Source organism: Cydia amplana, chromosome 21 (assembly GCF_948474715.1).
Source record: "Cydia amplana chromosome 21, ilCydAmpl1.1, whole genome shotgun sequence".
NCBI classification, from domain to species: domain Eukaryota; kingdom Metazoa; phylum Arthropoda; class Insecta; order Lepidoptera; family Tortricidae; genus Cydia; species Cydia amplana.
In genome coordinates, this window is record NC_086089.1 from 5,947,946 (window position 1) to 5,972,938 (window position 24,993).

A 24,993-nucleotide genomic window follows, 5' to 3' on the forward strand; every position below is an offset into this window, starting at 1 on the left:
ATATAATTTCATTGTTGTTTCATTCATTTCATTGTCTTTCCGTGACCATAGCTGGTGCAACTCAGCTGAAACGTCGGAATTTAAGGTGAAAACAATGAAATTATATCGCGGTAGACCCGTTTGTGAAATTAAACAGGCAGATAACGAAATTAAGATAGATATTCGCGGCAGACCCTCAGAATCGTAAAACTTCTAAAGACAGCAAGAGGCGGGGGTCCATGTACAAAAATCTATTTGGAAAGCGTCTCTGCTTTACTGTGGGTAAATATTAAAAATATTTATTTACTGTATGGGTTGCTTTTGGTCGATTTTACATCTCAAATGATACAACTTGTCTAACTTTCATTCGACTACAAACTGAAATTACATCTCATTCACTACACACAAAATGAAATAAATGTCATATATGTACTCAGAAAAAGTGACCCAAGCCTCTAGTGCCCCAGTCTGGAATCGAACCAGCGTCCTCTGCTATCGCGGCAGGTGCCTGTTACCTCTCGGCCACCGGGGGACAGCGGCATAGGTCGAATTTTTCCAAGTATATGCACTTCATACTGAAGGCTTATGGCGCCCCCTGGCCACCTCTACACATATTTCGGTAATCAAATTACCAATGTCCACAACTTACTCTCCTAAACAAACAATAAATAATAACCTAAAAAATAACCTACAACCGCGTTACGTCAGGCGCTTCGCAGCCCCGCTTCGCGCCATCTTGAATTTTCCCGCCAATCCTAGCGTAGATCTGGTCTATGGTCTTCATCTTTGTCTCTGGCACGCAGACGACGATGTAGACGGTGCTGACGAGGCAAACGCCGGCGAACAGGAAGAAGACTGTGTGGAGACCGGCTAGTTCGGAGAGGGGGTGGAAGAAGCGAAGTTCGATGGAGACGAGGGCGCAGGCGAAGGCTATGACTAGAGAGGTGACGGTGCCGCGGAGCTAGAAAATAATGGGAATTTTGAGCTCAGTTCACACTCATCTTAGTTCAGTCTAATTAAATTTTTTAAACATGCAGATTACGTCTGCGAGCGATATTCCAAATTTTATATTAAAGGAAAAAATGGAAAAAATACGCTTCCGGCAGCACTTGAACCCACAACCTCCGTAATCTGCATGTTTAAAAAATTGATTTAGTACGGGTTAGCACATTGTTACTGGTGAATTCTCAATGCAACTTGAGACTCCGGTGCCGTTAAAAAAGATGTAATCGTCTCTCGGTAGATGTCGCTATACGCCACCCCAAAGGCGTGTATGCATGAGGGAAGGAATGGAAAAATTCGCAAGATTCTGGTAGGCTTCCGTAGCTCAATTGGCAGAGCTAACGCACGGATTGCGGAGGTTGCGGGTTCAAGTCCTGCCGGAAGCGAAATTTTTCCATTTTTTCCTTTAATATAAAATTCAGAGTCTAATTGTTTGTTAGTTCTGATAATGATGTAATGGTATATGGTGTAGTTTGCTGCATATATGTTATAGTCTCAGGGGGCCTAGTCAAGATGGCAATCGTTGATAGTAAACGGCAATCGAAACTTAAATAATGTATGGATGAGTGGCGTTTGTCAATCTGTCCCAGATATGTTAGATAAAATTGATACACAAATTGAGGTTACGACGTGCCTTCCTGTTCCCGGAGTTTATAAATCTTTGTACGAGTACAACATCCTATCTTACAGTATGTGGGGACTACTTTACTAGGACACCACGAGGGATTCAAAGCAAACATCATTCAGTTACCTTACTTGGAAGGAGAACATCTCGGTCACCAGCACGAATGGCATTGGTTATAGCGTCACAGTAGATGCAGACAGCGCTACCATAACAGCCTGTTACACTGATCCGTCCCTTATACCTGACATGGTAACTTACTCCTCATCTCGGTCACCAGCACGAATGGCAGGGGTATAGTTCGTCACAGTAGATACAGAGACAGCGCGACCATAACAGCCTGTTACACTGATCCGTATTTAGTGTCTTATAGCTGATATGGTAACTTACTTGGAAGGAGAACATTTCGGTCATGACGACAAACGGTACAGGCTGCAGCCCGGCCGCGTCGCAGTAGATACAGAGACAGCGCTACCATAACAGCCTGTTACACTGATCCGTCCCTTATACCTGACATGGTAACTTACTCCTCATCTCGGTCACCAGCACGAATGGCAGGGGTATAGTTCGTCACAGTAGATACAGAGACAGCGCGACCATAACAGCCTGTTACACTGATCCGTATTTAGTGTCTTATAGCTGATATGGTAACTTACTTGGAAGGAGAACATCTCGGTCATGACGACAAACGGTATAGGTTGCAGCCCGGCCGCGTCGCAGTAGATGCAGAGACAGCGCTACCATAACAGCCTGTTACACTGATCCGTCCCTTATACCTGACATGGTAACTTACTCCTCATCTCGGTCACCAGCACGAATGGCAGGGGTATAGTTCGTCACAGTAGATACAGAGACAGCGCGACCATAACAGCCTGTTACACTGATCCGTATTTAGTGTCTTATAGCTGATACGGTAACTTACTTGGAAGGAGAACATCTCCGTCATGACGACAAACGGTACAGGTTGCAGCCCGGCGACATCGCAGTAGATACAGAGACAGCGCTACCATAACAGCCTGTTACACTGATCCGTCCCTTATACCTGACATGGTAACTTATTTGAAAGGAGAACATCTCGGTCAGCAGCACGAATGGCACTGTGTATAGTTCGTCACAGTAGATACAGAGACAGCGCGACCATAACAGCCTGTTACACTGATCCGTATTTAGTGTCTTATAGCTGATATGGTAACTTACTTGGAAGGAGAACATTTCGGTCATGACGACAAACGGTACAGGCTGCAGCCCGGCCGCGTCGCAGTAGATGCAGAGACAGCGCTACCATAACATCCTGATTCACTGATCCATATTTATTAGTGTCTTATAGCTGATATGGTAACTTAATTGGAAGGAAAACATTTCGGTCATGACGACAAACGGTACAGGCTGCAGCCCGGCCGCGTCGCAGTAGATGCAGAGACAGCGCTACTATAACAGCCTGTTACACTGATCCGTCCCTTATACCTGACATGGTAGGTAACTTATTTGAAAGGAGAACATCTCGGTCACCAGCACGAATGGCAGGGGTATAGTTCGTCACAGTAGATACAGAGACAGCGCGACCATAACAGCCTGTTACACTGATCCGTATTGGGTGTCTTATAGCTGATATGGTAACTTAATTGGAAGGAAAACATTTCGGTCATGACGACAAACGGTACAGGCTGCAGCCCGGCCGCGTCGCAGTAGATGCAGAGACAGCGCTACTATAACAGCCTGTTACACTGATCCGTCCCTTATACCTGACATGGTAGGTAACTTATTTGAAAGGAGAACATCTCGGTCACCAGCACGAATGGCAGGGGTATAGTTCGTCACAGTAGATACAGAGACAGCGCGACCATAACAGCCTGTTACACTGATCCGTATTGGGTGTCTTATAGCTGATATGGTAACTTACTTGGAAGGAGAACATTTCGGTCATGACGACAAACGGTACAGGCTGCAGCCCGGCGACATCGCAGTAGATACAGAGACAGCGCTACCATAACAGCCTGTTACACTGATCCGTCCCTTATACCTGATATGGTAACTTACTTGAAAGGAGAACATCTCGGTCACCAGCACGAATGGTACTGGGTAGTCCGTCACAGTAGATACAGAGACAGCGCGACCATAACAGCCTGTTACACTGATCCGTATTTAGTGTCTTATAGCTGATATGGTAACTTACTTGGAAGGAGAACATTTCGGTCATGACGACAAACGGTACAGGCTGCAGCCCGGCCGCGTCGCAGTAGATGCAGAGACACAGCGCCGCCACGGGCAGCCAGCCGCCGCCGCCCATAGCGAACCAGGCGCCCAGGAGACACATGGACACGCCGGACACGAAACATGTCACGCTCAAGAGCGGCTGACGACAAAACATGTAGGTATGGTATAGTAAATTATCATTCATTTGACGACCGGTCTGGCCTAGTGAGTAGTGACCCTGCCTGTGAAGCCGCGGTCCCGGGTTCGAATCCCGGTAAGGGCAAGTATTTGTATATTACGAGTATATACATCGTTGTCTGAGTACCCACAACACAAGCTTTATTGAGCTTACCGTGGGGCTTAGTCAATTTGTGTAAAAATTTCCTATAATATTTATTTATTTATTTATTTGTTATTTTCTTCTGGGAGTTGCGGTGTTGGTTAGAACCGTTTTTGAAATTCATAAGGGTAGCCTAAGCCCACTTTTAAGTCTAGCGTCCACACGTACCTACACAATTTAATCACCAATTGTAGATTTATTTTATGGTGACAGCCCTTACAATATGTTTGTGTCCTTATATGCCGAAATGTTTGATACTCGCATTTATCCCAGAACTCATTCATTCGGGAGGAAACTATTCATAAAGTGTTGTTACCTTCCTCCCAGTCCTCTCGACCAAAGTGGAAGCCGTGACGGACCCGAACAACTGTACGGCGCCCAGCACCGTCGCCTGTTGGTTGGCGGTCAGCACCTGCAACGATAAGAGCGACTCCTCTAGCTTGGGCCAATGATATTATATAACTATAGATAGGTTATACTCATACTTGAAGAGCACAAAAAATACTTCCATATTTATTTCTGTGCCCACGAAGAAATCTGTTATATTTGATTAATTTTCTCATTCCATCCATTTGTCACACTCGTTGTTAAACATAAGGTCGTCTCTTTCTCTTTCGGTGTGCGGGAGCTCGTTAGCACGTGCACATTTCTCGCTTGTCCAGATGCGACTAAAGGAAACTTGTCCAATTTGTCACAAGTTAAGCGCTTCAATTTTGGAACGCTTATAACGTATCTTGAGTTATAAATCATTGGCTTGGGCTAAAATGCTTTCCTGTTCAGCCAGCTGTTCTCTATAAAGGGGCCGACTGATTATCAGTCCGCCGGACGATATCAGCCTGTCAGTTATTCGGAACTGTCAACTTTTTGTTCTAACTGACAGGCTGATGTTGTCTGGCGGACTGAAAATCAGTGACTCCTATATCTACTCTCATATTTGACATTTGAACAAGGGCGTAGCCAGCCAGTCAACTAGGGGGTGGCGAATTCATAGGCCTGGGGGGGGGCAGAGGCCACAGAGGGGCCTGCATTGTATGTAAAATTTGAGCTCCAGGGGGGGGGGGCCCTGCCTGTACCTGCCTACGCCCATGCATTTGAAACAGTTAAACGCAAAAGGTGACAGCTCTGAACAACTGACAGGCCGATATCGTCCGGCGGACTAATTCAGTGGCCCCTTTCAGTTGCAATTTTCAACTGAATCCTGTAAAATGTTGTCAGCGGATTCGGTAATTATATGGATTATTATATCGTTTAAGTTTATGGATATTTTTTAAACAGGTTATCAGGACTTCTTGAAATCAGGTCAAGGATGTGTCAAGGGTCTTGTGTTAGGTCAAATATGACAGTTGATAAAAGAGCCCACTGATTTTCAATCCGCCGGACATCAGCCTGCAAGTTAGAACAAAAAGTTGACAGTTCCGAACAACTGACAGGCTGACGTCGTCCGGCGGACTAATAATCAGTGGGCCTCTTAAGATCTAGGGGTAGTGTCGTATGACATAGAGAGTGGAAAGCAGAGGTAGAGGCTGGGCCGTCTTAAACTGTGCTGGGGCTAGGGTTCGGGAAATAATATAAATTTTTCGGGATTTTGAGACTTAAGTCGGGAAAAAAAACATTCAAATTAAAGTAATTGTATTAAAAACAACGATATTTTATTATTGGCACAACGTCAGCTGCTCTGCCCATAGACGTTTTTATAACGCTGACGCGCTAGACACGGGTCGCTCGCTTGCTTGACGACAGTTCGGCACTTGAAATTATTGTTTTACTAGCTGTTGCCCGCGACTTCGTACGCGTGGATTTGTATATTGGTGGTTATATATTCTACATTAGCTTAGAACATTATGCAGCAAAATATTGCAGTAGGACGGTTAATCATTTGTTAATTATTAATATTATACAACGCATGAGACATGTCTTTCACAACCTACGAAGTTTCTAGCCCCTAACTAAATAAAATTGTTCTCGACATAATCCCTCTCAACCCCCTTAGAAGATTTTCATGTCCTCTATTTAATAAAACCTACTACCTAACTACCTATTTACGAAGTTTGAAGTAAATAAAATTTGAACCCAATATAAACTTTCAACCCCTTTTTAACCATTTTAGGGGATGAATTTTTAAAAACGCTGAAGTTACTTTTCCTGTCTTCTAATAATATGCCTCTGTACAAAGATTCAAGCCCGTTCTCACAAAAATGTTTGAACTCCATACAAACTTTCAACCCCTTTTTCACCACCTTGAGATATAAATTTTCAAAAACGCTGAAATTATTTTTTTTCCGTTTTAAAATAATACCTTTTTATGAAGTTTCAAGTTCCTAGCTTAAAATAAAATTTGTACCCTGTACAAACTTTCAACCCCTTTTTGTTCTTGTGTGTGTTTGTACTTGTATTGTCTTCTAATAATATCCCCAAATACAAAGATTCAAGTCCCGCGCTCGAAAAAAATTTTGATATCCATACAAACTTTCAACCCCTTTTTCGTCACCTTAGGGGATGAATTTTCATAAACGCTGAAATTAGTTTTCTTGTGTTTAAATTTAGTATCTTTTTGCAAATTTTCAAGTTCCTACCTTAAAATAAAATTTGCACCCCAAGACGAAATTTCATCCCCTTTTTAAATCCCTTAGGGGTTGAATTTCCAAAAACGTTGCAATAACTTTATTTTGTAATCGGCTATTATGCATTTCTAAGAAGTTTCAAAGCATTTGTTATGGATTCAAACTTTCAACCCCTTTTTAACCCTGTTAGGGGATGAATTTTACAAAACGCTGAAATTACTTTTCCTGTCTTTTAATAACATCCCCAAATACAAAGATTCAAGTCCCGCGTTCGAAAAAATGTTTGATATCCATACAAACTTTCAACCCCTTTTTTACCACCTTACGGGATGAATTTTCAAAAACGCAGAAATTAGTTTTCTTGTATTTTAATAATATATCTTTTTACGAACTTTCAAGTACCTAGCTTAAAATAAAATTTGAACCACATACAAACTTTCAACCTCTTTTTAACCCTGTTAGGGGATGAATTTTACAAAACGCTGAAATTACTTTTCCTGTCTTTTAATAATATCCCCAAATACAAAGATTCAAGTCCCGCGCTCGAAAAAATGTTTGATATCCATACAAATTTTCAACCCTTTTTTCACCACCTTAGGGGATGAATTTTCAAAAACGCTGAAATTAGTTTTCTTGTATTTAAATTTAATATCTATTTGCAAAGTTTCAAGTTCCTAGCTTAAAATAAAATTTGCACCCCAAGACGAACTTTCATCCCCTTTTTAACCCCCTCAGGGGTTGAATTTCCAAAAACGTCGCAATTACTTTATTTTGTAATCGGCTATTATGCCTTTCTAAGAAGTTTCAAAGCATTTGTTATGGATTCAAACTTTCAACCCCTTTTTAACCCTGTTAGGGGATGAATTTTACAAAACGCTGAAATTACTTTTCCTGTATTTTAATAATATCCCCAAATACAAAGATTCAAGTCCCGCGTTCGAAAAAATGTTTGATATCCATACAAACTTTCAACCCCTTTTTTACCACCTTACGGGATGAATTTTCAAAAACGCAGAAATCAGTTTTCTTGTATTTTAATAATATATCTTTTTACGAACTTTCAAGTACCTAGCTTAAAATAAAATTTGAACCACATACAAACTTTCAACCTCTTTTTAACCCTGTTAGGGGATGAATTTTACAAAACGCTGAAATTACTTTTCCTGTCTTTTAATAATATCCCCAAATACAAAGATTCAAGTCCCGCGCTCGAAAAAATGTTTGATATCCATACAAATTTTCAACCCTTTTTTCACCACCTTAGGGGATGAATTTTCAAAAACGCTGAAATTAGTTTTCTTGTATTTAAATTTAATATCTATTTGCAAAGTTTCAAGTTCCTAGCTTAAAATGAAATTTGCACCCCAAGACGAACTTTCATCCCCTTTTTAACCCCCTTAGGGGTTGAATTTCCAAAAACGTCGGAATTACTTTATTTTGTAATCGGCTATTATGCCTTTCTAAGAAGTTTCAAAGCATTTGTTATGGATTCAAACTTTCAACCCCTTTTTAACCCTGTTAGGGGATGAATTTTACAAAACGCTGAAATTACTTTTCCTGTCTTTTAATAATATCCCCAAATACAAAGATTCAAGTCCCGCGTTCGAAAAAATGTTTGATATCCATACAAACTTTCAACCCCTTTTTTACCACCTTACGGGATGAATTTTCAAAAACGCAGAAATTAGTTTTCTTGTATTTTAATAATATATCTTTTTACAAACTTTTAAGTACCTAGCTTAAAATAAAATTTGAACCACATACAAACTTTCAACCTCTTTTTAACCCTGTTAGGGGATGAATTTTACAAAACGCTGAAATTACTTTTCCTGTCTTTTAATAATATCCCCAAATACAAAGATTCAAGTCCCGCGCTCGAAAAAATGTTTGATATCCATACAAACTTTCAACCCTTTTTTCACCACCTTAGGGGATGAATTTTCAAAAACGCTGAAATTAGTTTTCTTGTACTTAAATTTAATATCTATTGCAAATAGTTTCAAGTTCTTAGCTTAAAATGAAATTTGCACCCCAAGACGAACTTTCATCCCCTTTTTAACCCCCTTAGGGGTTGAATTTCCAAAAACGTCGCAATTACTTTATTTTGTAATCGGCTATTATGCCTTTTCTAAGAAGTTTCAAAGCATTTGTAATGGATTCAATATTTCAACCCCTTTTTAACCCTGTTAGGGTATGAATTTTCAAAAACGCTGAAATTACTTTTCTTGTCTTATAATAGTATCCCCATATACAAAGTTTCAAGTCCCACACTCACAAAAATATTTGATCACCATACAAACTTTCAACCCCTTTTTCACCACCTTGGGGGAGGAATTTTCAAAAACGCTGAAATTAGTTTTCTTGTTTTTTAATATAATACATTTTTACAAAGTTTCAAATTCCTAGCTTAAAATTAAACTTGTACCCCATACAACCTTTCATCCCCTTTTTAACCCCCTTAGGGGTTGAATTTTTCAAAATCGCTTCTTATCTCTTGTACACTTTATAAATGCAACCTAGTGTGCAAATTTCAACTTTCTAGCTTTTGTAGTTTCGGCTCTGCGTTGATGAATCAGTCAGTCAGTCAGTCAGTCAGTCAGTCAGGACACTTGCATTTATATATATAGATATCCATACAAACTTTCAACCCTTTTTTCACCACCTTAGGGGATGAATTTTCAAAAACGCTGAAATTAGTTTTCTTGTACTTAAATTTAATATCTATTGCAAATAGTTTCAAGTTCTTAGCTTAAAATGAAATTTGCACCCCAAGACGAACTTTCATCCCCTTTTTAACCCCCTTAGGGGTTGAATTTCCAAAAACGTCGCAATTACTTTATTTTGTAATCGGCTATTATGCCTTTTCTAAGAAGTTTCAAAGCATTTGTAATGGATTCAATATTTCAACCCCTTTTTAACCCTGTTAGGGGATGAATTTTCAAAAACGCTGAAATTACTTTTCTTGTCTTATAATAGTATCCCCATATACAAAGTTTCAAGTCCCACACTCACAAAAATATTTGATCACCATACAAACTTTCAACCCCTTTTTCACCACCTTGGGGGAGGAATTTTCAAAAACGCTGAAATTAGTTTTCTTGTTTTTTAATATAATACATTTTTACAAAGTTTCAAATTCCTAGCTTAAAATTAAACTTGTACCCCATACAACCTTTCATCCCCTTTTTAACCCCCTTAGGGGTTGAATTTTTCAAAATCGCTTCTTATCTCTTGTACACTTTATAAATGCAACCTAGTGTGCAAATTTCAACTTTCTAGCTTTTGTAGTTTCGGCTCTGCGTTGATGAATCAGTCAGTCAGTCAGTCAGTCAGTCAGTCAGTCAGTCAGGACACTTGCATTTATATATATAGATAACGTGCAGCTGTTTTTCGGGACAATTTCCACTTTGTCGGGAATCGGGAACACATGCTAATAATCGGGAGAATCCCGCCAAATCCCGACCATCTGGCAACCCTAGGGACCCCTGGGCACATAAGAATTTGGGGCCCTCTTGGAAAGTAAAGAAAGCTAATTAAACTAACATTTTTCAACTATGATCTTCTATTTATTATGAGTAATCAAATATACTGTTATTGTCTGTCCTTGGGGCCCCCCTGAGGATGGGGGACATGGGCACGGGCCCCTTATGGTAAAGACGGTACTGGGTAGCAGGGACGTTGCGAACATCCGCATCCGCAACCGCGGAACTTCCGCATTATTTTCAACATCCGCATCCGCATAAAATCGATCCGGCGCTTATGCGGATGCGGATGCAGATGCGGATGTTGAAAATAATGCCCTTATGGTAAAGACGGTACTGGGTAGCAGGGACGTTGCGAACATCCGCATCCGCATCCGCAACCGCGGAACTTCCGCATTATTTTCAACATCCGCATCCGCATAAAATCGATGCGGCGCTTATGCGGATGCGGATGCAGATGCGGATGTTGAAAATAATGCCCTTATGGTAAAGACGGTACTGGGTAGCAGGGATGTTGCGAACATCCGCATCCGCATCCGCAACCGCGGAACTTCCGCATTATTTTCAACATCCGCATCCGCATAAAATCGATGCGGCGCTTATGCGGATGCGGATGCAGATGCGGATGTTGAAAATAATGCCCTTATGGTAAAGACGGTACTGGGTAGCAGGGATGTTGCGAACATCCGCATCCGCATCCGCAACCGCGGAACTTCCGCATTATTTTCAACATCCGCATCCGCATAAAATCGATGCGGCGCTTATGCGGATGCGGATGCAGATGCGGATGTTGAAAATAATGCCCTTATGGTAAAGACGGTACTGGGTAGCAGGGATGTTGCGAACATCCGCATCCGCATCCGCAACCGCGGAACTTCCGCATTATTTTCAACATCCGCATCTGCATCCGCATCCGCATAAAATCGATGCGGAGCTTATGCGGATGCGGATGTCAAACAAATCGGTACGGGAACGTCTTAGCGGCGGCGTGTGCTAGGTAATTTCGTCATTACCCGTTATAGGTAATGACGAAATCGTCTAGATCCAGAAAAGTCGGCCAAGTTACTGTTTATTAAATATAACGCACCTATATTCTTGCTCAAATACTAAACGTTTCGTTTTTTTAATAAAATATACTAAAAATGTAATATTTGACGTTTTCTAGAAGTACCTAATCTTGACATCCGCATCCGCATCCGCGGATGTGAGCCTTTAAATATCCGCATCCGCATCCGCATCCGCGGATGTCAAAAAATCTGCATCCGCAACATCCCTGCTGGGTAGAGATACGTCTAAAGAGAGTACATAGTAGGTACATACCCAGCTGCCGCTGTGGTTGGCCTCGCTGAAGATCTTGGAGGCGAAGTGAAGGACGGCCAGGCAGCCGCAGAGTTCTCTGGCCAGGGTTATGGTGAGGACTATGCGGAACGCGCGGAAGGCGATGCGGTCTGATGCTGTTGAAAAAAAAAAGAAAATATTTTATTTATTTATTTGTACTTATATGTAAATTTTTGCCGAGTCGCTTAATCGATTCAATAATAAAATCGATTTTGGACGGGCCTTTGTATAGGTCAAAGATCGCAAGTAGAAAATTAAAAATGAAACATTTTATTTGCTAATCCGTCAACGATAACTAGTTTTATGCTCTAGGTTTAGACCAGCGGTCGGCAACCAAGGGCCACATAGTAGTTAAAAAAGTTGATGTGGGCCGCACATTGTGACTTTATCAGGCATTGTCGTTTGTCAATATTACATACAAAATAGCCAGGGAGGCTCGCGGGCCGCTTGTTGCCGACCGCTGCTCTAGACCATAGACGGAAACTAGCGCAATTACCCTTATAATAGGTATATAGTATGCAACATTTTTTGGATATTTTTCAATCTTTAACAAATTCACTCCATTGGTTATCGTGATCGTGGCCTTCATGTAACACGGTCAATCGCTGCTTGTATCATTTGCTGTCACGAAGAAAGGTAACAAGGTCGTATATTTCTATTCACTTTGCGATATAATTTCTCAAACTCTCCAGAATACGCTGGTCACAAGACGGTAGCAACTATAAAATAATTGGAGAGCGTATTATACTGGTTAAATACCGCTGAGCGTCAAATACCTGTGAATGTTACCTACATATTTAATGATTAAACATTGTTAGCACTTGTTTGCACGATTCGCGGTGTCAATAGAAATGGGGATTTTGGTAGTCGCGTGTCATTGGTATTTATTTAGTGTCAAAAATGTTGATTTTGGTCAACGTATACGTGATCGTCACCTGTTTTGTTAAGTAAGTCACTTAAAGCTTCGGTGGCTCGGCCATGTAGAGCAAATGGGAGGTTATAAGGCGATTAAAAGAGGATTTGAGGGAAAACCGACACCACAGTGTCCACGTACCACGTACACCGCCACCTAGGCTGGACGGCCCTGTGGTGGAATGTCCGCGATCCCAGCGTGCCCTCGCTAACGGCAAAGAAGGTGAACCGCCGAAGTGGGTTTAGTAAGTACTAGCATAGAGAAAAAAATACATAGAGTGCTCACTCCATACATCAGTTCAGACTATTAATTTCAGTGTCTACATCTAGCATCGAGTAGCGGAACTATCAGTACTGCTACTTGACAATAGATGTAGCACCGACCGGAAAGTCTTATCTCAACAGCATAAGACTTTCCGGTCGGTGGCGACATCTATTGTCAAGTATACTGATAGTTCCGCTACTCGATGCTAGATGCTAATAGTCTTTTTGGTATTAAAACTGATGTATGGAGTGAGCACTCTATGTATTTTTTTCTCTATGGTACTAGGGACAAGCAAGGTAGGATAGTGGAAAGGAGCGGCGAGTCTCCCCCCCCCCCCGCTCAAAAAAAGTATATGTTAAGCGCAATTATCACTACATAGTATAAAACAAAGTCGCTTCCCGCTGTCTGTCTGTCTGTCTGTCTGTATGCTTAGATCTTTAAAACTACGCAACGGATTTTGATGCGGTTTTTTTAAATAGATAGAGTGATTCAAGAGGAAGGTTTATGTATAATTTGTTAACCCGTGCAAAGCCGGAGCGGGTCGCTAGTTCATACTATTTGACATACATATGTCAACTGTCTAAACAATGTGTCCAACAGCCGCCAGCATCGCCAGGCGAGTGCCACTGTCACATACTTAGTCATAGTAAGCTATTGGAATAGTACCCAAAGTCAGTTTCAAGGACTCATTTCAAGGACTCGTTTCACTAAATAAATAAAATGTTGTTTGCAATATCTAGTCTACGGAATGAAATGGAAAGTCGTTTGGTTTGATTTGGACTGTCAACAGGAGACTGATAAAATAGAAATTAAATGTAAACAATGGAAATAAGGGGTATGAGTACTTAAGCCTGTCTAAAAGTCCTTCGCGGGACACTGATATATAGATTATATTCATTCTGACTGTTAAAAATAGGAACGGTTTAAAGAGGGAACATGCCGTGTAGCCAACATGCCAATCGCTTACGCTCCGTAGCGATCGAAACGCTACTGTCACTGTCGCACTAATATGGAAGAGTGATAGAGAGGCACAAAGCATTTCGTTGTCGAAGCGATAGCGATTGTCACCTTGGCTAGGCCGGCAGGGACCCGTTTGGGGCTTGTAACTTGTAATACAAGTGGAAGTCCCTTTCTAACAACAGCTGTCAAAAAGTGACATCCGCTTGTAATATAATAATAGTACAAGCTTTTGAGAAACGGGCCCCAGATCTTGCAACAAATTGCATACCTACGATTTTAATATACGATATAATATTGCAACGAATACATCGATCGCCTCAAAGGCAGCAATGCAAACAGCAAGCGATTTGTAGCAAGGTCTATGAAGAAGCGAATACTTTGGGTCCCTGAGCCAACGGAGTTCCGTGCGTCAAGAGGACCAAAGTGCCAACCAAGATTAAGATCGAGAGTGCCAAGTCTGAGGCGGAGTGTATCAAGTCCCTAATATCAAATACAAAATTATTTATTATTGTAAGTTACACGATAAATGGGGCATTATCTATGAAAAGGGATCTTATTGTCGATGGCGTTTACGCCGCAGAGCGTCGCGCGGCATTGTATTTATATCGGAGCACCGTTAATAATGCCGCCATCGACAATAAGGTCCCTTTTCATAGATAACGTCACAAATGTAAGCTAAGGGATGGAGCCTCCCTGTAAGCAAAAATATCTTGTGTTGGGATCCTCCGCTCTTCCTTAGGTATCATGAGGTTAGAAAAGCTATATAATTCTAGTTATTAATGTTATTAAGAGGAAACAGGAGTGGTATATTTTCCATACAAACGTACTCGACTGTTTCCTCCGCGGGTTTTAAAGCTAGAGCAATGATTTTTTTTAAACACAGATTAATATTGTCAATATCTGTGTCGAACCCTTTTTATTTTTTTGATATTTTTGTTATTTAAGGCGCTACAGCCCTTCAAAAATGGCCTAATTGACTATGCCGCAATGAGAGGCGTGGTATTCAAAACTGATATCAATTAGCCAAAAAAGCAAAACGGTCCTACACAGATAATTTCATAATCATTTAAATTTATAAATCTGGATCCGATTGTTTAAGTTTTGGAGGAGGAAACAGTCGAGTACGAAACCTCGATTTTTGAGATTCTTACGCAGGATTTTTCGCCTTGCCCTTATCGCACTAGTTTTAGGAGCCGCTTCCGCGTTAGCGAGACGGGTATATTTACCTATTAAAATATTTAAATCTCAGCTCCTGTTTCGTCTTAACAAAATAACAGACTCACCAAGAGTTTTGATGGCGTATCTGAACTGGTTGGTCTTGTTTTGTTCTAGTTCTATGAGGAGCATCTTCAGCTCGCTGTCCACAGCCTCCGAGCTCTGGCGACAGCGCAGCCATCCTAGAGCCTCTCGAGCTTCCTGCACAGATATTACGAGTGCTGTCAAAAATAAAACACGAGCGTAAATAAAATTACGCTCCCTGAGTATGTAATAGTATTTTATGCAACCGTTGTTTAAGAGAGGTCAAAAAAGCGGCCAAGTGCGAGTCGGACTCGCCCATGAAGGGTTCCGTATTTAGGCGATTTATGACGTATTAAAAAAAACTACTTACTAGATCTCGTTCAAACCAATTTTCGGTGGAAGTTTACACGGTAATGTACATTATATATTTTTTTTAGTTTTATCATTCTGTTATTTTAGAAGTTACAGGGGGGGGGGGGACACACATTTTACCACTTTGGAAGTGTCTCTCGCGCAAACTATTCAGTTTAGAAAAAAATGATTTTAGAAACCTCAATATCATTTTTGAAGACCTATCCATAGATACCCCACACGTGTAGGTTTGATGAAAAAAAAAATTTTGAGTTTCAGTTCTAAGTATAGGGAACCCCAAAAATTTATTGTTTTTTTTTCTATTTTTGTGTGAAAATCTTAATGCGGTTCACAGAATACATCTACTTACCAAGTTTCAACAGTATAGTTCTTATAGTTTCGGAGAAAAGTGACTGTGACATACACGGACAGACGGACAGACAGACAGACAGACATGACGAATCTATAAGGGTTCCGTTTTTTGCCATTTGGCTACGGAACCCTAAAAAGGCGAGTGGCGTGAGTAACAATTTGAGGCGAAGCCGAAAATTGTTAATAAAGACGCCACGAGTATTTTTTGACTCGGTTAAACAATCAATCAATCATGTTCATCTATTTTAGCCCACATTCTAGGTAGTTAGCCTACCTTTATCTCACAGGTCGCTTTTTAGGGTTCCGTAGCCAAATGGCAAAAAAGGGAACCCTTATGGATTCGTCATGTCTGTCTGTCTGTCTGTCTGTCTGTCTGTCCGTCTGTCTGTCCGTCCGTATGTCACAGCCACTTTTTTCCGAAACTATAAGAACTATACTGTTGAAACTTGGTAAGTAGATGTATTCTGTGAACCGCATTAAGATTTTCACACAAAAATAGAAGAAAAACAATAAATTTTTGGGGTTCCCCATACTTAGAACTAAAACTCAAAATTTTTTTTTTCATCAAACCCATACGTGTGGGGTATCTATGGATAGGTCTTCAAAAATGATATTGAGGTTTCTAATATCATTTTTTTCTAAACTGAATAGTTTGCGCGAGAGACACTTCCAAAGTGGTAAAATGTGTGTCCCCCCCCCGTAACTTCTAAAATAACAGAATGATAAAACTAAAAAAAATATATGATGTACATTACCATGTAAACTTCCACCGAAAATTGGTTTGAACGAGATCTAGTAAGTAGTTTTTTTTAATACGTCATAAATCGCCTAAATACGGAACCCTTCATGGGCGAGTCCGACTCGCACTTGGCCGCTTTTTATTTACTGTGGCCGTCAACATACTAAGACAAATATTATGTCTAATATCAAAACATATCTCACCTCAACCTTCCCACATTTCAGCAAATACGAGGGCGTTTCTGGCATCGTAGCAAACACCAACAAATGCACCAGCGGCACCGCCAGACAGATCCACAGGACCGCGTGGTAACTCAAATATTCCCCCATGATATACACCGCCAGGTTGCCAAGGTTCTGGCTGAGGACGACCAGGCTTCCGAGCGTCCCGCGGATGGAGTCTTCGCTTATCTCCTTGATGTAGAGTGGGGTGACCACGTACGAGCCACTGACGCCCAGGCCTGTTAAAAATAAACGTAAGATATTTAATTCCCTACCCGCTTTGGGACTATTGCCTACAGACAAGACATCCTCTAGACTCAGCATAGTAACGCTACCCCCTCTGCCACTTATACGGTAGTTTTACTCCATCTTCGAGTCAATCCCGTGCCGTGATTGGTCCGTGTCTTTGAACGAATTAAATATTTCCTATGTCTGTCTAATTAAAATGTGATAGGACAACAACTAACAAACAGTAAGTACCTATAATGGCTCGCGCGGTGATAAGGGCCCATGTAGATGTGGAGTAGAGCTTCAGACCCCAACATGCCTGTGGAAAGATATTTAAGATTGCAGAAGAAATGGACACCTGGACCACCAGGGGGTTACATTACAAGTAGGTAGGTGGGCGTTTTTTTTTTCGTTGTCCCCTACACTTTTTTTTCAAATTTGGAATTTTTTATGTTATTTCTACTCAGAATCACGAGCTCTTTCTATCCTAATAGGAGAAAAAAAGTGTTCCTAAGGTTTTTATTTCCATTCATTGACTTTGTATGGCGGTCGCGAAATGGAAAGATCGAAAAATGTATGGAAATTTTCGGACACTTTTTTTCTCCTATTAGGATAGAAAGAGCTCGTGATTCTGAGTAGAAATAACATAAAAAAAGCGGCCAAGTGCGAGTCGGACTCGCCCATGAAGGGTTCCGTATTTAGGCGATTTATGACGTATAAAAAAAAAACTACTTACTAGATCTTGTTCAAACCAATTTTCGGTGGAAGTTTACATGGTAATGTACATCATATATTTTTTTTAGTTTTATCATTCTCTTATTTTAGAAGTTACGGGGGGGGGGGACACACATTTTACCACTTTGGAAGTGTCTCTCGCGCAAACTATTCAGTTTAGAAAAAAATGATATTAGAAACCTCAATATCATTTTTGAAGACCTATCCATAGATACCCCACACGAATGGGTTTGATGAAAAAAAAAATTTTGAGTTTCAGTTCGAAGTATGGGGAACCCCAAAAATTTATTGTTTTTTTTCTATTTTTGTGTGAAAATCTTAATGCGGTTCACAGAATACATCTACTTACCAAGTTTCAACAGTATAGTTCTTATAGTTTCGGAGAAAAGTGGCTGTGACATACGGACGGACAGACAGACGGACAGACGGACAGACGGACAGACGGACAGACAGACAGACATGACGAATCTATAAGGGTTCCGTTTTTTGCCATTTGGCTACGGAACCCTAAAAACCCAAATATGAAAAAAAAGCGTAGGGGACAACAAAAAAAAACGCCCAGGTACGTGGGGTGTGTGGTTATATATACTTGGTCAACCAGATCTTGACAGTAGAAAAAGGCGGCAAATTTGAAAAATGTAGGCGCGAAGGGATATCGTCCCATAGAAAATTTGATTTCGCGCCTTTTAGGGTTCCGTAGCCAAATGGCAAAAAACGGAACCCTTATAGATTCGTCATGTCTGTCTGTCTGTCTGTCTGTCTGTCCGTCTGTCCGTCTGTCCGTCTGTCTGTCCGTCCGTATGTCACAGCCACTTTTCTCCGAAACTATAAGAACTATACTGTTGAAACTTGGTAAGTAGATGTATTCTGTGAACCGCATTAAGATTTTCACACAAAAATATAAAAAAAACAATAAATTTTTGGGGTTCCCCATACTTCGAACTGAAACTCAAAATTTTTTTTTTCATCAAACCCATACGTGTGGGGTATCTATGGATAGGTCTTCAAAAATGATATTGAGGTTTCTAATATCATTTTTTTCTAAACTGAATAGTTTGCGCGAGAGACACTTCCAAAGTGGTAAAATGTGTGTCCCCCCCCCTGTAACTTCTAAAATAAGAGAATGATAAAACTAAAAAAAATATATGATGTACATTACCATGTAAACTTCCACCAAAAATTGGTTTGAACGAGATCTAGTAAGTAGTTTTTTATTTATACGTCATAAATCGCCTAAATACGGAACCCTTCATGGGCGAGTCCGACTCGCACTTGGCCGCTTTTTTTTACTGACAAGATTTGGTTGACCATCTATATGTCAGTAGAGATAGAGGTACTCACAGCCATAGAGAAGGAAGTGAACATGAGAGCCCTCTTCCTTCCATAATTATCCACGATGTATCCAAAGAGGAACACGGACGGCGTGCCCACCAGGTACACGACGGACGCCATCCACGACACCACGTCCGTGGACACGGTCGCGCGCAGGCTCGGGTCGTTGATGAGACGCGGACCCATGGGTGACAGCCAGCCGACCGCCATGCCGTACGAGAATACTGGGAGGACCACTGGAAAACAAATGAAGGTGAAAACTAAAACTGAGTGGACGCTCGAGGGCAAGTTGTATATGTCACCGTAAAATTGTAAACACTCGTCATATTACAATCTCGCTAGTTACATTATAAACTGACGGTAGGGAGATTATAGTCTAACCTAACCTACGTTAGATTATAAACTAACGGGTTCACAATCTTACGGTGTCATATATAAAGTTCCCCAACTTGCATTTTAGATTTTGGAATTTTTACATTATTGCCACTCAGAATTACGAGGTTTTACGAACGGAATATGAGACAAAAGTGTCCTTAACGTTTCATTTTTAGGGTTCCGTACCCAAAGGGTAAAAACGGGACCCTATTACTAAGACTTCGCTGTCCGTCCGTCCGTCCGTCCGTCCGTCTGTCACCAGGCTGTATCTCACGAACCGTGATAGCTAGACAGTTGAAATTTTCACAGATGATGTATTTCTGTTGCGGCTATAACAACAAATACTAAAAACAGAATAAAATAAAGATTTAAGTAGGGCTCCCATACAACAAACGTGATTTTTGACCGAAGTTAAGCAACGTCGGGCGGGGTCAGTACTTGGATGGGTGACCGTTTTTTTGCTTGTTTTGCTCTATTTTTTGTTGATGGTGCGGAACCCTCCGTGCGCGAGTCCGACTCGCACTTGGCCGGTTTTTTTGTTAATCCGCTTTATTACTATTATAAAAGGTTGTATTGTAAATAAAGTAAATATCAGCAAATGGACCAAAAAAAGGGGATTTTTTTTCTCGGTAAGAATGGAAAGGGCTCTTAATTATGACATGAACCGACATCTTTCTACAAATTGAACGCTTAATATGATTAAAACACTAGTAAAAAATACCCAAATCACTACATAGTATAAAACAAAGTCGCTTCCCGCTATCTGTCTATATGTATGCTTAGATCTTTAAAACTACGCAACGGATTTTGATGCGGAGTTTTTAGGGTTCCGTAGCCAAATGGCAAAAAACGGAACCCTTATAGATTCGTCATGTCTGTCTGTCTGTCTGTCTGTCTGTCTGTCCGTCTGTCTGTCCATCCGTATGTCACAGCCACTTTCTCCGAAATTATAAGAACTATACTGTTGAAACTTGGTAAGTAGATGTATTCTGTGAACCGCATTAAGATTTTCACACAAATAAAAAAAAATACAATAAATTTTTGGGGTTCCCCATACTTCGAACTGAAACTAAAAATTTTTTTTTTCATCAAACCCATACGTGTGGGGTATCTATGGATAGGTCTTCAAAAATGATATTGAGGTTTCTAATATCATTTTTTTCTAAACTGAATAGTTTGCGCGAGAGACACTTCCAAAGTGGTAAAATGTGTGTCCCCCCCCCCTGTAACTTCTAAAATAAGAGAATGATAAAACTAAAAAAAATATATGATGTACATTACCATGTAAACTTCCACCGAAAATTGGTTTGAACGAGATCTAGTAAGTAGTTTTTTTTTATACGTCATAAATCGCCTAAATACGGAACCCTTCATGGGCGAGTCCGACTCGCACTTGGCCGCTTTTTAATAGATAGAGTGATTCAAGAGGAAGGTTTATGTATAATTTGTTAACCCGTTCGAAGCCGGGGCGGGTCGCTAGTCGTTAATATATATTAGAATGTTCACAAGAAAGTCACCAGTTTTCCGAAATGGAATGGAGAATGGAATGGAATGGGATGGAGAATGGTTATGACCCAAATAGGTATGATCTGAATTGTGTTACCTTTTTAACCGTCCAATTAAAATCCAACCCCAAAATATTCTCAAAACTTGTTTACAAACAAATATGAATGCCAATAACGCCAATAACAATGTACTAACAAGCATCAATAACTATCAATTGCCTAACCTCATAAAGGCCACTTGTCGTCCTACGGGAAAACAACGTAATTAAATCTGTCCGGGAACAAATTCCAATGCTATATTGTCCCATTCACAAAGTTTAATTATAGCAACGCGTGCGCGGGGAATCACTGATGGAGAATGGATATAGGGAAGTCATCAACTCATTATCATTCTTTTGCCCTTGTCCCATTCACTTGGGGTCGGCTCAGCATGTCTTTCTCTTCCACACCTCTCTGTCGCCCGTCATCTCATTCACTCGCGTTCGTTTCATATCATCTCTCACACAGTCCATCCTTTTCCTCGGTTTTCCTCTCCTCGTACTTCCCTCCACATTCAGTCGTAATACCTTTCTCGTCACATGACTTTCATCCCTCCGCATCACATGCCCGTACCACGCCCTTACTTCGCCCTTACTTTTTCTGTTATGGGTGCTTTTAACCTTTTCGACGCCGTATCTAACACAAAAGCTGTCACGCTGACGCCACGTCACCGAAGTATCAAAGCTGAAATTGAACTTTATGCATATGCACGTAGGTCTATGTTGCTCTGTGGTCTGTGACCGATTAATCGGTCTTTCGGTTTTTGGGGTTGAACCTACGGATATATCGGTCATTGGCGTCCAAAAGGTTAAGGCTAATAAGGTGCTTGGACTATGTACCGAGCAGAACTTTTCAAAGTTCAGGAAACAGAAAAGATACCAGTTTTCTTCGCATCTGTCATCGCGATACATTATATTTCGTAGTCTTGGTTGCGACCCCAGCTTATCCGCATTGAAGGGTTTCACTGACAGGAAAATGATGTGACCCTTGATCCAGCCACCTAGCGAGTCTCTCAAGGATACAATACAATTACTTACGTCTTTCCCATCATTAAAACAATGGTGTTTCTGCGACTTCTGCGAGGCGTGCGCGAGCCGAAGTCGAAACGTAGAGCCCTTTTGACGTTTTAATGAAATGTAAGGGGTACACCGATGTCCTTGACCTTGTAAATGGGACGCATGCAGAGACAGCCCCCGCCAGGCTCCTACTATTAAATAGGTACTTAATTAAGGAAATTAATGTACCTACGGAGTGAGCACTTCTCTATGGTCACGGTCAACCCTAGTTCCTCAACATGTGTAAAAACAAACCAAGACCCTGAAGACCCACGTGACCCTTATCACCCTTAGGTTTAATAACTTGTTAAGGAAGTAACGAAGGAGCTAGTTCAGTTTAGACTAGCTCCTTAATAGGCAGATCAGCGAATATTGCAACCATCTGCAGTTGTTTCGCAGTTGCGTCGGTACATTTTGTGCGGAGCTATTGTTTGGCGAGCTGTATTGGTTATGTATGTATGCATGACGTTTTCTCGAAGGTTCGGCGGTCGGGATCAGGACATTTCTAGATGAATCAGAGTCAATGTCTTTTTCAGCCAATTGCTACACTTTGATTCAGTATTTCATTGATAAAAAAAAAAATATTACGAGGTGGAATTCGTTGCAGGCGGGTGAATTCGCCATCGACAATAAGGTCCCTTTTAATAGATAACGTCACATATTAAGAATAGGTACCTAATACGAGTATATATGTATTTTAATGTAAAAGTGTGACTAACCTACCCCAATTACCCCAGCCGGCTCAGCACGGTTCCATTTTTATCGACTATCACTATGCCCGTCACTTTCGCACTTACATACTTGTTAGAACGTGACAGGCATGGTGATAAACGATAAAAATGCGACCGTGCTACTAGAGCAGGTACGTATATTATAACAGATGTTACACAATTAATTGACACATTAATGAGACAGTATTAATTTCCAAAGCAGGTCGTCTCGATTTGATTAAGTTATTATTTACCTACCTACTAGATACCTATACATAAGTTACAACTTAAAAATGTGGTGTCGTGTGTATTTCAAGCAGATGTAGGGTAACGGCACCAATAAAGCACAGTAGTACTTAATACTTACCCAGTAACGCATTACCTATAGTCCACCATTTATGATCTTTAGGTACTAGTTATTATGGGCATCAGTTATCTAAACATAGTACGGAAAAAAATGCCCATAATAATTGGTTTTTGGCCATTACTGTTGCCGTTACCCTGGCTGAAACGTTCAGCTGTGCGATTTTCTACCCTGAGGTAGAGGGTTTAAATCTTGACTGGTACTAAAGCCTAGGCTTTACTTATTTGTCAGAAGTTAGGTACGAGAAATCGGGGCTAATAATTACAGCAAAGCCTATTTTTAACCACCTACCCGACGCAAAAAGAGGGTTCTTGTACGTTTGAGGCCAATAAAAAAAAAACAGAAGCGCGCTCTTACATCCTTCACACAGAAAGGCGCGCTTTTACATACGCCCCGCCTGTCTAAAAGATCGGCGGAGCCCGACATTCATCGCGCGCTTTTACATAGGTATACTGGGCGCCTTCACACTAAAAGGTCGGGCTTCACCCGAACTTTCAGCGCGCTTCGCGCTCTTTTACATACCTACAGCCCTTCATACTAAAAGATCGGGCGAAGCCCGACATTCAGCGCGCTCTTAGATACTGGGCGCCTGCGGCGCCCTTCACACTAAAAGGTCGGGCTAAGCCCGACATTCAGCTATTTTCTTTAATATCTCACAGAGTTTGAGATTGAGATTATAATAGAGATTAAATCTCAAGCTCAGTCCCTCTTTAATTTTTTTTTGGATTCGTATCCGCATGCCGCATGATCGCACGCGCAACTATCATTAGGTATACCGGCGGCGGATCCATATTAGTGTAAAGCGTTCTTCTTGATTGAAATAACACATGATTAATATAATATGGGTTAATTATTACTTTTTAATGTTACTTTTATTATACCTATTCACGGGTGTCTATCTATAGTTATGTAGAATTCGGGAAACCAATTAAGTAATAGCGTGTGCCAGCCAGATTGGCATATCCATTGTTTAAATTAAAACATCGTTTAAATAAATACTTCATTCATACTCAACAAAATGAGATATTTATAAGTTATAACCTTAAAAATATTAAGGTTATGCTGTTCCCACCTGCCAGCCTTTTATCTGGCGTCTAGTGGAGATTTCTAAAAAACCCTGACACTCGCCAAGTCCCCCCGTAATCTTGACAAAGGACCCAAAATCCTGACGTGTCGCGGAAAAATGGAAAATCCTGACATATGGCAACCCTAGACGAAGTTAACGGGATATCCTGGATACGTTCGAAAGCGATTGGCTGGAGGTTGCAACGCATTTACGAGGCAGGCAACGGCCCAGCACAAAGACCCAATCAGCCTATCTTAAATATCGCTCTAGGTACAAATAAAGAGGATACCTAAAGCATCACTACATAGTATAAAACAAAGTCGCTTCCCGCTGTCTGTCTGTCCCTATGTATGCTTAGCTCTTTAAAACTACGCAACGAATTTTGATGCGGTTTTTTAATAGATAAAGTGATTCAAGAGGAAGGTTTATGTATAATTTGTTAACCCGTGCGAAGCCGGGGCGGGTCGCTAGTTAAACATACTTACCTAATTGAAAAAAATCGTACTCAGTTTCCGTTTTTATAAATTGCACTTGTTTGTAAGTAAGTACATTAATTTTGTTTAGTTTTTAAGTTTTAGGTTATTTGTTTGGTGTTGCGATAGTGTTTTTTTTCCTAAAGTAAGAAGACAATTTATATTTAAAAAAACTTACTTAAAGCAGCCATAATGACTTGATTTATCCTGCTCCCTTCAGAACAATATTTCTTCACCGTATACTTTAACATTTTACTTTTTAAATACACTAAAATTTAAGAAACAAATGAAAAGGCGTGGCCGCACACAAATCGCAAAGTAAAAAAAAATGTGTTCGAATTTTAAACAATTGCCGCGCGCGACCGTTACTGAATTCCGTACACGAGTGAGAGCGTTATGGCGGGACAAGCTTTTGCCACAATAAAGCTAAGCTACTCGTAAAATAACTACCTAGGTATCAGAAGGAAAAAGGAAACTAAACAGTTTAATTGACCGAAGCGTAGCGAAGGTCTACGTTTTGACTCGGGCATTCTGC

The 24,993-nt window shown here is 40.8% G+C and overlaps 1 protein-coding gene across 1 annotated transcript; it reads right to left on the bottom strand.

Annotated features, from left to right (window-relative positions):
• Window positions 1–667: 667 nt before the first annotated feature.
• Window positions 668–24,764, bottom strand: LOC134657822 (facilitated trehalose transporter Tret1-2 homolog). The gene is made up of 9 exons (XM_063513394.1): window positions 24,637–24,764; window positions 18,881–19,107; window positions 17,057–17,123; window positions 16,559–16,815; window positions 14,938–15,070; window positions 11,500–11,633; window positions 4,453–4,548; window positions 3,777–3,956; window positions 668–940 (listed from the first exon to the last, which is right to left on the bottom strand). Exons 1-9 carry the CDS (start codon window positions 24,707–24,709, stop codon window positions 668–670), a joined length of 1,440 nt encoding a protein of 479 aa, XP_063369464.1. The 5' UTR covers window positions 24,710–24,764.
• Window positions 24,765–24,993: the final 229 nt, after the last annotated feature.

What these genes read in the sequence shown, in the direction of transcription:
- LOC134657822 (XM_063513394.1), bottom strand. Translation starts at nt 24,709, where the DNA reads ATGTTAAAGTATACGGTGAAGAAATATTGTTCTGAAGGGAGCAGGATA. An exon ending in ATACGCCATCAAAACTCTTG is followed by an intron (nt 11,634 to 14,937) that starts GTGAGTCTGTTA and finishes TTTTTTCAACAG; the next exon opens with CATCAGACCGCATCGCCTTC. An exon ending in CCAACCACAGCGGCAGCTGG is followed by an intron (nt 4,549 to 11,499) that starts GTATGTACCTAC and finishes TTATCGTTGCAG; the next exon opens with GTGCTGACCGCCAACCAACA.